A 14,402-nucleotide genomic window follows, 5' to 3' on the forward strand; every position below is an offset into this window, starting at 1 on the left:
AAGAATGTTATAAATAAATAATTATATAATAACAATAAATATAATAACAACAACAAACAAAAACCCAAATAAACCAACCAAATAAATAAAATAAAATACATTTCCAGACTGAACAAACAAATCCCCAAACAAACAAATATATCGTAATTAAATATATATATATATATATATATATATATATATATATATATATATATATATATATATATATATATATATATATTTCAGGACAAAAATTACATTTTTGGGTAAACTATCCCTTCAAATACATTTCAAGTCAGTATTAAGTAAGTTAGAATAAGTTCATAAGTTAGAATTATGCAATCACAACAAAAGTGTGTGTGAGTGAATAAACTGCTACTTAGTTATTCAGAAATAGGAGAAACACACACTTACATGTGGCATTGTGTAAAGTTGTGACTTGTAGAACTGGAACTGTGGTCAGTAGAGCTGGATCAGGTGAGATTATGTAGTCTCCAATGATTTCAGTCAAAGGGACGGAGGGGGAAGTCACATTCAAATCCTCCATGACTTACTTGTTGGTATGTAGTCTACACAAGAATCATGAGGATCAGTTTTTAAAATACAAGAACATATTAAAACGTATGTATAATCATGTGTTTAACACGTTGCTTCAATACTGGTGAATCCACCAAGAAACTGCTTTCATGAGACTCTCAGCTAGCTTTGACACATCAGCTGCGATCAGAAAGTGTCGACAGTTGTCTGATATCAGACTGTGAAGCTGTTGGCTGCGGCACTGAATCTCCAAGAGAGATCTGGCTTCTGATTGGCTGCCATTGCACGCATGCAGTCCCACGCCCCTATTTTTAGAAAAGTAATCGTTGGATGAAACACTGGTGAGCGCTCAAAGTTATCAGTCAAGAACATATTCATCTGTTTACTGACGATCTTGTGGCCAGTTCACGTAAATGCATGCTGCAATTTTAATTTGACGTTGAAAGAGTTTCCCAGTTCAAGAACGAGTCTCAGATATGATAACTAAAAGGGTTATCTTCAAAAGAGTAGACTAGCAGTAATAGATTCACATATACATACATACATACATACATACAAACAGCTAATTAAATGAACTGTGCTGTGCATAAATGATGTTGAGGTAAATTGTGTGACTACTAGTGTTCTTTCTACTTAGACAGCATTTTAAGACAACATATATATGCTTGAATAATTCCATTCCTCTACATTACCTCTTTGGGACAAAATTTAAGGCAACAACCTACGTATCCTTTACAGGGAAGGAAATCCCAGAATGCAGTGCAAGCTAAAAAAAAATCCAAGACGGCAGAAGAATCGAGAAATTATGTTAATACGCTTATAATTGATTAAATACACATAAAATATAGCAATTTAAAACGTGTAGTATAATCGTGCTTCTTAAAGGTCCCGTTCTTCGCGATTCCATCTTTCAAACTTTAGTTAGTGTGTAATGTTGCTGTTAGAGCATAAATAATACCTGTAAAATGATAAAGCTCAAAGTTCAATGCCAGGCAAGATACTTTATTTAACAGAAGTCCCTTTCAAAGCCTACAGCGAACGGCTGGTTTGGACTACACCTCTGGACTTCCTTCAGGAATGACGTCACTAGAACAGTTTGTTAACTAACCCTCCGCCCACAAGAACACAGGGGGCGTGGTCTTGTTGCTCTCCCACGTGGAGAAAAGTGCGCATTCAGCACTTGCATCTTCCCGTTATGGTAAGAGGCGGGACCTTTCTGGGCAAAGTGTGCTAAGCTGCTCTCCAATCACAACACGGGAAGCACTGGCCCAATCAGAACTCGTTACGTGTTTCTGAAGGAGGAACTTCATAGAACAAGGAAATCATCAGGCCGTTTTTAGGACAGAGAAAACAGCGGTGTACAGATAAGTAAATTGTGTGAAAAATACTGTTTGTTTTTTTTACACGCGAACATAAACTCATGTTATATTGCACACTGTAAACATAATCAAAGCTACGAAAACACGCGAAAGAACGGGACCTTTAAACAAAATGTTTCCATGATGGTGGACAAGTCGACTAGAAATTCACTTAGCAAAATGTCAATTAAAAAGTGTATTCTAATAAGAAATAGTATTTTAATCAATTTTATGAATGCTGTGTAGGCCTACTATGTTTATTAGAGTATGAGGTTGTTAGCTTAGCAACAAGCTAACATCAGTTTTTACTGGAATCAATAGAGGCAATTCTTCATGATAAAATTGCAGATATATCCAGAGAAATGCTGATTATACACTTGTAATATGATAAACATCAAAAAGTATAATTTAAAAAGTCTTGTATAAGTAAAAAAAAAAAAAAAAAAATTCGATCAGAAAAAATAAAAGTCGATATTTTTAGTCCTATGTACTTTTTTATGTTTATAACATCATGGTGTTACCTTACCTGGCTAACATCAACTAGGCCAACTGGAATCTGGACAGTACCTATAACAATAACTATAAAGTTTTAAAGGGGTGATGAATTGAGAACTAAACTTTTTCTTTTGAGCCTTTGCTATACAAAAGTTCATTGTGATATAAGAATTTCCTGTAAGTTTTGGAGATGAAAACTTGATTGTTAGTCAAAGAAAAGCTTTTATTGACACCAAGCCCAGAAAACGAGAGCTCTCAAATATATACTGATCAATAACCTAATAGAACGGGGAACCACCGCCTGCTTCTGTAGCCCCGCCCAACGACTCGTGGAGCTAAAGGATCGCGTTTCCGAGCAATAAACATGCTGAAGATAGCAAAATATTACACTGTGCCTTGTTTACTTAATTTCACTGCGGAATCATTTGTAAACAAGTCTCAGGTCGATGCTGGATTTGCAGACATTTTGAGATTAAAAAACAACACTGTGCCTTCTATATTGGATTCGACAGTAATGGTGCAACAGACTTATGTGAGTAAAACGTAAAAAAAAAAAAAAATCTATGATAGTATTGTTACAGATCGTTTTGATTATGTGTACGTGTCTAACAGAACATACCTTAGTACACTGTCACAGGCTGGAGAATGCTTTATTTGTTGGTTCATTGCAATTTGGGATCAGACATGTAATGTTATTGGCCAGGGCTCGCAAAGCCCAACGTCCCGGGGCTATGTGTTTTCCAGACAGGCTATCAAAATGGAAGCCCGTCGGCAGGCCGGTGAATCTTAAATTGTGAAATAACATTCCTTTTTTGATCTACGTTGTTCATTCTCTTGACTTGATATTCACGCATATATTCACCGATCGGGCGGGCCAAGTAATACAAAAATAATATTCCAATTAATTGCGGGTTGATGAGAAATAAATCTTGTTTGTTTAAAAAAATGTTTATCATATATATAAGTCAGTTTATGACCCCTTTAATAATCGTTTATGAGAATACTGGAGTCCATACCACAACTAATAATGACACTGAAGAAAGATATAATGGGAATCACTTTCAGAAGGATTTCTTTTTCAGCTGATGAACGATAAAAACACTGACAGCCAATCAGAATCCACATGACTATGATCATGGAGTTGACTAGATGTTCACTTATTCAATAATGAATAAGTCTAGTCTAACGAAAATTATTTAACTTAACATTTATGAGTGCTATGTACTTCTTATACTTATCAGATTGTCACAATGTTATCTTAGCAGCATGCTAATCCTGTTTAGCACTCCAAATCAGTCACTCATGAGGCAGCTGCCTACATAGGAAGTGAACAGCAGGTTTTTGCCCTAACTTCAGCATAAAGTCACATTGAGGAGGAATATGTGAGTTGGGAAGCTAATTAAGGTGTTGTGGATTATTTCAAACCTTTCTCAGGAAAAGGCAGAAATGACACAAAGGACCAGGCGCCTGTGATGAGTCTTATTTGTCAAATTCAAAAGCGTTGCTGCTGACATAATGAGACCGACAATTAGTTACATTGCAGGTGTTGCCTTGCAGCATGGATCTAATGTCCTCACCTTCTGTCCCAGCGAAAGGTTGGCATGTCCTTACGAAGCTACACTAGGGTCTGACGACAGCAAAAACACAACAAAGTGGAGTGAATGACAGAGCTGAAACTTACCAGGCCGGCGGCAGCAGGTTGTCTTGCCTTGTCTCACCAATTGACGTCCACTGACTGGAAGTTTTTAGCGAGTTTGACAGTGTGCGGTTAAAGGGCCATGTGCTAAACGTCTCACCCCTTTATCTGTCTCTCTCTCTGGTGGTTTTCAGATATGAACCTCATATTTTCTCATGTCGGCTATCTGAACGTGTAGCCCCACCCTTTGAATTCAAATTAGCTGCAGTTGCTCCCTGGACCAGATATGAAGACGGGCTCTGGAGAGAAAGACCCACACCCATAAACACATGTGTTTGGAGGAAGTTGGCTGTGGAGGAACTGATGAAGTCAGCACGCAGATGTTAGGGCCGTGATATTGTTATGCGAGTCAACATGAAGTCAAAATAGCCCCATTTACTATACTTTTCAAACGCATGTTTCTGCACTTTTTGTGCCTGACAAATCTTTAACCTAATCTTAAATCAAAAGGAACAACTTTTCTTTTTGGCTGACATCACCATGCACTCTTTTCAACCCTTTTCCTTCGACCATCTGCCTCTATTCTACTACGCAACACCTACTTTTCATTATCCAGCCAATTCCCAATGGACATAATTCATTTTTCTCATTGAATATCCAGTTCCCTTCCCAGGAAACAAAAATGAGATTGCAGAAGTGGGTTGCAACCTCTGGATGACTTAGTCTTGGCGCATTTAACTGCATAGCTGGACAATTTAAGGCAAGTAATGGTCATTTAAAATCCATCTGCTTTCATTACCATCTCCAAAATCATCACATTTCGGTCATATTCTTCAAAAACCTGCACTCCTAATGCATATACTCACATTTTCTGAAGGCACGAGTCTTCGGATCAAGTGTTCATCTTTTACAATTCCTCTGTTCCTGTCAAAACACTTGGCTGTGCAAAGTTAAATTTGTCATTTCACACAAAAGTAATACAAATCTTATCCAGTTCTTATCTGCACTGCGGTGGGAAAAGAAATTCAACACTGTCTCACCAAATCAAGTCACACGCTTGATACAAATGGGGTGATGTGTAGTGAAATTGCTCCAAAAATGGTGAGAAACAGAATATATTGCTATAAAAAACATAAAGTGTGAGACCTCAGGAAACTCTGGAGTTTAAATGAGACCTCAAATGTAGTTACATCATCATCTCAGTCATTTGTTCGCTTATCATTCTCAGAACACCTCGAAAGTTCAAACGGCTTAGTATTCTAACATTTACACGCAGTTCACTTCAAAAGAAGGCTCCTTCAGTTCTTAGTTAGTCTTTTTTTTGGACTAGTTTCCCAGTAAAAAATCTAATAATCCTCAAAATGATACATTTAATTAGCAACAATGTATAAGATATTAAGACAGACTGTATTTTGAATGTAAGTGTTTTGTTTTCCTGCTTTTGCAGACTTGCAGTCTTACTGCTTTTTAAACTTGTCACAGCAACCACTAAGCAGAGTAACGTCATAACGTCATTTTAAACACACTTAAATGTATTGGCTTCAAGAGAAACTGGGGGAGGTGAAGGAAGAAGGTAAGCTTGGTGAAGGACCTGAGAGGCATTTCAAAGATGGTCACTGATAGGGCTGAACGATATTCTGTTTTGACATCGCAACGTGTGCGATAGTCACATCGCCAGAACATGTGATGTGAAGGGTAGTAGCCTAGCCCATGGTGTATTAAGAGAACGGTAGCACACAGTAAACACAAGTTTGTTGCTGGAGTGACATGCACGTTCTGCGTGCCTGCAGATTGATTGGTTCGCTGTGCCGCTGCTCACCGCTCACGGCCAAACAATCACTGCTAAAATGCGTGACGAAGAGGATCCGAAGAGGGGGTAAAAAAGGTTCGTAGCAGAAACCATCTTTTTGGGATTATTTTGGCTACATAAAGAAGGATGTTGAACAAAAAGAGGTACTTTGCATGGAGTGTCTTGTGGCCCCAAAACAAGAAAACACCACCAATTTGTCTGATCACTTAAAACGGCACCACAAAGCTCTTTACGACGAATACAAAGCAGGGCTCGACATTAACACTTGTCCGGGACATGTGGGTGTTTGAAGGGACAAGTGAAAGAGAATTTTACTTGCCTGACGGACAAGAGCCTGATTTAAAAAACAAAACAAAAAAAAACTAGCAAATCACCAAAATGCAAGAATGTTTGTGCATTATTTTAGTGTAAGTGGCGATCGATAGTGGTGGATAATATATAATGAGCTGACGATAATGAGGGTCGCGCTGTTGACGGTTGTGCAGCCTCTCGAGGAGAAATTACAACACTTGAGCGTTTTCCTGAATACCATCGCGACTGTAAATGACACTGATTTCATATGACAGTTCCATAAACAACTAATTAACATTCACTTAAAGTCACTTACATTTTAGATGCAATATTTACTGTTTTTGTTCTATTCCAGCAGTTAAAATCGTTCACAGCAGACCCGTAACACGTCTCACTCATAACAACAAGCGTGAACGATTCAGCGTTTGAATGAATCGTTTGAATGAACGACTCAGTGACTCACTCATTAAGACGGTCACCTGCTGCCACCTACTGGAGGTTTAGTTTCATGTTTACACAAACTTTCCAACATGTCTTTTTGTCACTTGTAATGAAGCTTGCTTATTACTGAAATTATTAATATCATGGAATGGTAATTATTGACTTTAGCCTGGATTGATGGCTCTCAATATCGCAATATATATCATTGGGGGAAAAAATATCGCAATGTAATTTTTTTCCAATATCGTGCAGCCCTTGTAGCTGAATGAAAAGACTTGCCTTAAAGGGGTCATAAACTGCATTGTTTTTTTAATGGTTTCTTTGGTGCACTTATAAATTTAGTGTGATTTTAACAGAAAAAAATTGTAAATTTAGAAATAAAAGGTATTTTTCCTACCTCTGAAATGAATGCCTTGTTTGAGGGAGCGTGTCTGCTGTGAGACTTCAGTGTAAACTGTGGTGATTGGCTGACACCTTTGCATATGAAATACGTATTACATGTGGAACTCCCTTAAACACCACATTTTTTCTATCCCAGCTCTCAAGGTTAACTAATCATGAAAAGTGTTGCTTGCACTATGTTTAGTGCAACCGTGGCATTATATTTAGAACTGTGGCATTATATTTAGATCATGGCATGAATGCAGCAATCTTGTCATTTTAACTCAATTTCTGTACTCTTGCAAATGCTTTTCATTGTAACTAACAGTGCAAACACAATGTAATTAAGAGATTAGTTGATTACAATGCGAGTTTTGGCAAGAGAGCCAATAGACTTGCGCTGTTTGATTGACAGCTCCAGTAATTGTGAAGGGAATGTTCTTTGATAGCTTTCAATATATAATTTAATAACAGTTTAAATAACTTAAAATCATTTTTATCTTGCTTAGAGAAACTGTGTTGACCATTTAGTCACTGGTTTGATTTACTGACACATAGACAAAGAATATCTGACTGTATATGAATCATTACATATCAGAAATCACTTATATATTGTGGTATTTCTGTCAAGGCCATATCGTAAAAGTCTTTTTGGAAATCTTTCAAAGCCTCTTTTATATCTCCACAGTGAAACGTACCAAAATACAAATGAATGAATGAATGAGGCATTTATATAGCGCTGTCATATGTACTACTGTACACCCAAAGCCCTTTACACTCATGTCAGGGGTCTCTCCTCAACCACCACCAAATACCAAAAAAACACCTCAGGTTTCCCATCCGATTCGTGCGTCAAACTCTCAATTTGTGCGAATCGCGCCATTCACACTGCTTCATTCGCACTGCAGAATGTCTAATCACGTCTTTGCATTGACTTAACATGTAAATCACTCAGGCTTATCGCTTTATTCGCGTCTTGTGTGAACGCACCATAAGACTACAACATACTCTGCAAGAACATAGAAAAACGTTCTCGCTCCCAGGGCTGCGAGAACAAAATGACGCCATTTTGTTCTCGCAGCCCTGGTTTGGGAGTTCCATTGACATGCATTATACGAACAATGGTTTGAGTTAAAAATCTTAATTTGTGTTCTACTGAAGAAACAAACACACCTATATCTTGGATGCCATGGGGGTAAGCAGATAAACATCAAATTTTCATTTTTGGGTAAACTATCCCTTTAAGTTGCGATTAATCGTGAGCTAACTCATGACAATCATGCGATTAAATATTTTAATCAATTGACAGCACTAGATATTTTTAGTCCAGGCCAAAGGCGAGGCCAAAGTTGCAAAGATGAAGTAGGCGTTCTTTCACCTATCTATGACAAGATAGGCACACTTCATAATCGTTTGCTGGGCTTGGCTACAATAAAAGCTGTTTTTGGGCTAACAATGAACTTTTCAGTTCTGAAACCTACAGGATATTCTTATAGTATGATAACCTTACATCAAAAGTTTTTCTCAAGAAAGGATTTCTCAATTCATGACCGCTTAAAAGGGACTGGCTATGACATGTTGTTGTGAATGTTTGCTTCATGGCCCATCCCTAACTTTAACTATATTAAAATTGTGTTTGAATGATACAGTATTGTTCAAAATAATAGCAGTACAATGTGACTAACCAGAATAATCAAGGTTTTTCGTATATTTTTTTATTGCTACGTGGCAAACAAGTTACCAGTAGGTTCAGTAGATTCTCAGAAAACAAATGAGACCCAGCATTCATGATATGCACGCTCTTAAGGCTGTGCAATTGGGCAATTAGATGAATTAGTTGAAAGGGGTGTGTTCAAAAAAATAGCAGTGTGGCATTCAATCACTGAGGTCATCAATTTTGTGAAGAAACAGGTGTGAATCAGGTGGCCCCTATTTAAGGATGAAGCCAACACTTGTTGAACATGCATTTGAAAGCTGAGGAAAATGGGTCGTTCAAGACATTGTTCAGAAGAACAGCGTACTTTGATTAAAAAGTTGATTAGAGAGGGGAAAACCTATAAAGAGGTGCAAAAAATGATAGGCTGTTCAGCTAAAATGATCTCCAATGCCTTAAAATGGAGAGCAAAACCAGAGAGACGTGGAAGAAAACGGAAGACAACCATCAAAATGGATAGAAGAATAACCAGAATGGCAAAGGCTCAGGCAATGATCACCTCCAGGATGATCAAAGACAGTCTGGAGTTACCTGTAAGTACTGTGACAGTTAGAAGACGTCTGTGTGAAGCTAATCTATTTTCAAGAATCCCCCGCAAAGTCCCTCTGTTAAAAAAAAAGGCATGTGCAGAAGAGGTTACAATTTGCCAAAGAACACATCAACTGGCCTAAAGAGAAATGGAGGAACATTTTGTGGACTGATGAGAGTAAAATTGTTCTTTTTGGGTCTAAGGGCCACAGGCAGTTTGTGAGACGACCCCCAAACTCTGAATTCAAGCCACAGTACACAGTGAAGACAGTGAAGCATGGACGTGCAAGCATCATGATATGGGCACGTTTCTCCTACTATGGTGTTGGGCCTATTTATCGCATACCAGGGATCATGGATCAGTTTGCATATGTTAAAATACTTGAAGAGGTCATGTTGCTCTATGCTGAAGAGGACATGCCCTTGAAACGGTTGTTTCAACAAGACAATGACCCAAAACACACTAGTAAACGGGCAAAGTCTTGGTTCCAAACCAACAAAATTAATGTTATGGAGTGGCCAGCCCAATCTCCAGACCTTAATCCAATTGAGAACTTGTGGGGTGATATCAAAAATGCTGTTTCTGAAGCAAAACCAAGAAATGTGAATGAATTGTGGAATATTGTTAAAGAATCATGGAGTGGAATAACAGCTGAGAGGTGCCACAATTTGGTTGACTCCATGCCACACAGATGTCAAGCAGTTTTAAAAAACTGTGGTCATACAACTAAATATTAGTTTAGTGATTCACAGGATTGCTAAATCCCAGGAAAAAAAAAATGTTTGTACAAAATAGTTTTGAGTTTGAAATAGTTTTGAGTTTGTACAGTCAAAGGTAGACACTGCTATTTTTTTGAACACACCCCTTTCAACTAATTGCCCAATTGCACAGCCTTAAGAGCGTGCATTTCATGAATGCTGGGTCTCATTTGTTTTCTGACAATCTACTGAACCTACTGGTAACTTGTTTGCCACGTAGCAATAAAAAATATACTAAAAACCTTGATTATTCTGGTTAGTCACATTGTACTGCTATTATTTTGAACAATACTGTATATACTCTAAATGACAGAAAGGAGACATCAAATTTCTGTTCACGACACTCATCCAAGGGGGAAGCTCTTGGGGCGAGGGGCGGAAGACGTTAAGGGATCCGGAATGGCTTTTTAATTACAGCCATTTTCTGCTCAGAAACGAACTGATGCAGGCTGTCAGCAGCCACAGATGCCGCGCAGACTGAGGGGACGCAGGCTGCACCGAGACACCCCCCGCCAGCTACAGCTGGATCATATGGGCGAGGATATTAATTACTGAGAAAACACATCCACTGACCTGCTGTATTCTGTGTGACTAACGGAAAGGAAAACAATGATTGCAGCAACTTGTTACATTATTTATGACTGCCTAATGTTTATCACGGACTTCGCTAATTGTGTTTTCAAACAAACGTATTAGCAAGGAAATGAATTAGCGTGGGTGTGTTTCGTCGAGCTATAGTTAATCAATGTTAAGATGGGTGACTGAAACTATAATGTTAACGAAAAATTCAGCGAAAAGTGAAAAAACGGTGATTATTTACTCACCATCATGTCATTCCAAACCGGTATGATGTTCTTTCTTCTCTGGGACACAAAAGGAAAAGTTCTGAATAAAACAAAAAAACTACATTGCAAATGATTTTGTGCAAAAAACATTAACAACTCCAAAAATTATAATAATATGATCCCTAAAGTACTTGGCATTTAAATGTTGCGGACAAGCCTCATCAATTTGTAAAGGATATTCAGTGAAATATCAAGGAGGAATAATTTTCTTACTCTGAATACAAATTACTCAAAGAAAGATAATGGAAGCCTTCCGGGGTTTCAGAGGCAGAATTTATTGATTTGATATCTGTTTGATACCAAAAGCTTGTCTGTTTCTGACATGCCCAAACTGGATGGATTTTTGAGGCATTGACGTATATATAGATTTTGCACAGCCCAGAAGAGGATTATACTGACAGGTAAATTCATGTTTCACTGACATATTATGAGATTTGAAATATCTTTTGAAAATGTTCATGTCTGTAAAAATAATGCAGCATATAAATATTTTTTTTTTGTAGGCTCACTCAGGCATGCTCTGAGAAATCCAATCCAGTCCGGACAGAAATGTCTTTTTTCACAATGCTTCTCCTAATTTACCCCGACCTTCCTTGAATACCGTAACTACAGCTAAATTTGTCATTGGATCTTCATTATGGATTTGGACCATTTTGCCAACTTTCCGACTAAAATAACAGTTGGTTCAAGTACTGCTGGCATCTCACTTAGCGTAAAAAGAGAGTTAAATCAATAAGGAGAATCAGATCTTCTCAAAAATTTGCAGGTTTTAGCAATGTCAGGTAAGTCGTTTAACTCTGGTTCAATTGTTATGACCTTTACGATTGTTGTTTAGGATTGTACAATGTGATCCTGGGTAAAATCCAAGGATTGTGCGACATCAACAATATGTCAACTTTTCAGACAGTGAGCCTTTACAGTGACATGGTAAAGGAGAAAAATATGAGATGGGAGGAAAATTATATGTCAGTGCTTTTGCGGTCCTCAGGAAACTTTCATTCGCAAAGAACACAAAAGTTTTGCGAGGGAACACAAAGGTTTTGTAATTTTTTTTTGAGGGAACGCAAAAAGTTTGCAAGTCATACCAAATAAACCAACTTTGAGTAATTTTCCTCAAGGATGGTACTTTAGTAGCCCACATATGACATTTTTTTACATCTTGTTTCTCAATTGTTTCTCATTGTCTGCAATAAGATTAAATGAAGAGCTGTGCTTTAGTCTCACGGTGCTCAGATGTTTCTATAGAAGAAAAGACTACAGTAATCCCTAACGAGTTAACGTGTTTTCTGAAGGAATGCAAAGGTTTTGTAATTGAACACAATTTTACCTGGGGGAGCGCAAAATTTTCTCTCCCATCTCCTATTTTTTTCAATCACCTTGTTCCTTTAGGGGCTCTGTATTTGGCCAATCAAAGACTGCAGATTTTAGTCCTACTACAAAAATCTTTTTTGATTCCCAAATTGGCTTTAAATGCCAAAAAAGTCACAAAAATTTACTTTGAAAAAAATTGAATCGTGATTTACTGTTCTTTACAAAGAACTGGGAGAGGCTCCAATAATAAACTCTCTCAGTCTCACATGCTGTCATCTATATGCTCCACATTTTTGCCGTAATTTATACTGACATTCAACGTATGTGTGTCTGACATGACTGTCCGAAACCTCCAAGTATGCTGAGGAAACGCAAAAGGGAGAGAAGGGAAGATGGAGGAGAAGGTGCAACGAAGGGAGACATGTGACGACATTTAACGAGGCAGGCGCTCGTTCTGAATTTGTACGCCCTACATACTGAAATGCCATCATGGAGGCGGAAGGGAAAGAAAGAAAGACAGATAAAGGCCACGAGAAACAGAGTATAGAACGATAGAAAGTAAAAAAAAAGAGACCATGAAAATAAACTACAGTGACTTGAAAGAGTTCCTAAAGGAATGTGAAAAACACAAATCAAAATCTCGTTTGTTTCCCACATAAAGCAATGAGATTAAATTGAGAGCAAATTTAGATTTTTTTAAAAACCACTCAAAATACTGAATTGGTTTGATTAGGGTAAACTTAAATTAAACAAATAAGTTTAGTCAACTTAAGATTAATGAGTATATTGAACTTTCTTTTTCTTTTGAGTTCACAAAACTGACATATTTTAAGTCCTCTGAAATGTTTCAGTGTTTTGAGTTTTATGAACTCATTTCTTTTAATTTAGACAAACTTACATTTAATTGAAATTGGGCTGGTATTTTTATTTCCCAGCATGCTTTGCCATGGCACTCGAGGGAGAGTAAATGCTAACATTTTGTAATAACAATATAAAGAATTTTTGTGCAAGATCAATGTTAAGTTGAAGATTTAGTAGTGTTTAATGTTTAGCTATGCAAATTTAGAAGGGTTTTGGGGGTTACCATCATGTTGATGAGTGGATCATGAGCTTAAAGGGTTAGTTCAACCCCAAAATAAAAATTCTGTCATTAATTACTTACCCTCATGTCGTTCGTCACTCGTAAGACCTTTGTTCATCTTCGAAGCACAAATTAAGGTATTGTTGTTGAAATCCGATGGCTCAGAAAGGCCTTCATTGACACCAATGTCCTTTCCTCTCTCAAGACCCATAAAGGCACTAAAGACGTCGTTACAAAGTCCATCTCGCTACAGTGGCTCTACAATTATTTCATGAAGTGGCGAGAATAGTTTTTGTGCACAAAAAAACTGAAATCAATCATGTGACTTTGGTGATCCGAATCATGAATTAATACGCTGATTCATAACGTTTAAAGCTGTTTTGAAATTGGCCATTACTATATAAGTCATTATTTAGGGTTTTTTTTGTGCACAAAAACTATTCTCATTGCTTCATAAAATTAATGTAGAGTCTCTGTAGTGAGATGGACGTTTAGCAACGTCTTTAGTGCCTTTTATAGGTCTTGAGAGAGGAAATGACATCAGTGTCATTGAAGGCCTTTCTGAGCCATCGGATTTCAACAAAAATACGTTCAGTTGTGTTCCGAAGATGAACGGAGGTTTTAGGGGTGTCGAACGACATGAGAGTAGGCAATTAATGACAGAATTTTCATTTTTGGGTGAACTACCCCTTTAATTTGAGGTATGTCAACAGGGATGTAAAGAGGTATGAAGAACAATAAATGCAACACTCATTTAACAATTGCTCTGCTAATGCTATCAAAGCATTACCAATTACCAATTAGTAAGTTAGCATTTATTGAATTAGCTAGTTAAAATTAGCCAAGATTCTATTACTAAAAAATATTTAGGTTGACATTACATGATCATTTTAAGTGAAATGAGTTAGCTTACTTGGATATTTCAAGTTAAGAGCAATTAAAATGCATGAGTACAAAATACCAATCTGCTAGTTGTGCTTATTTAAACGTTATAGTAAGCAAGGAATTAAAATCTTCCACAGGGATGATCCTTTAGTAGCCCACGTAGATGAAAATTCACAACATCTGTTTAATATCTCAATTGTTTCTCATTGTCTACAGTTAGACTAAATGGAGATATTTGCTTTAGTCTCACGTTGCTCAGTTGTTTCCCTTGAAGAAATGACCCCAGTAATCTCAAATTCACTATAATTTCAGAAGAGATTCCAACAAAGTATCAAACTTTGCTCAGAT

General features: G+C 37.3%; 1 protein-coding gene across 1 annotated transcript in view; it reads right to left on the reverse strand.

Moving 5' to 3' along the window:
- The window catches only part of LOC137039468 (glycophorin-C-like), a 54,546-nt gene extending 50,264 nt beyond the window's left edge, over positions 1-4,282 (reverse strand). The window contains exons 1-2 of the mRNA XM_067414780.1: positions 4,054-4,282; positions 397-551 (exon numbers count right to left, since the gene is read on the reverse strand). Of these exons, the coding sequence (XP_067270881.1) occupies positions 397-529 (133 nt within the window). The 5' untranslated portion in view covers positions 530-551; positions 4,054-4,282. The remainder of the gene's footprint in view (positions 1-396; positions 552-4,053) is intronic.
- Positions 4,283-14,402: the final 10,120 nt, after the last annotated feature.

Source organism: Pseudorasbora parva, chromosome 14 (genome assembly GCF_024679245.1).
Source record: "Pseudorasbora parva isolate DD20220531a chromosome 14, ASM2467924v1, whole genome shotgun sequence".
NCBI lineage: Eukaryota > Metazoa > Chordata > Actinopteri > Cypriniformes > Gobionidae > Pseudorasbora > Pseudorasbora parva.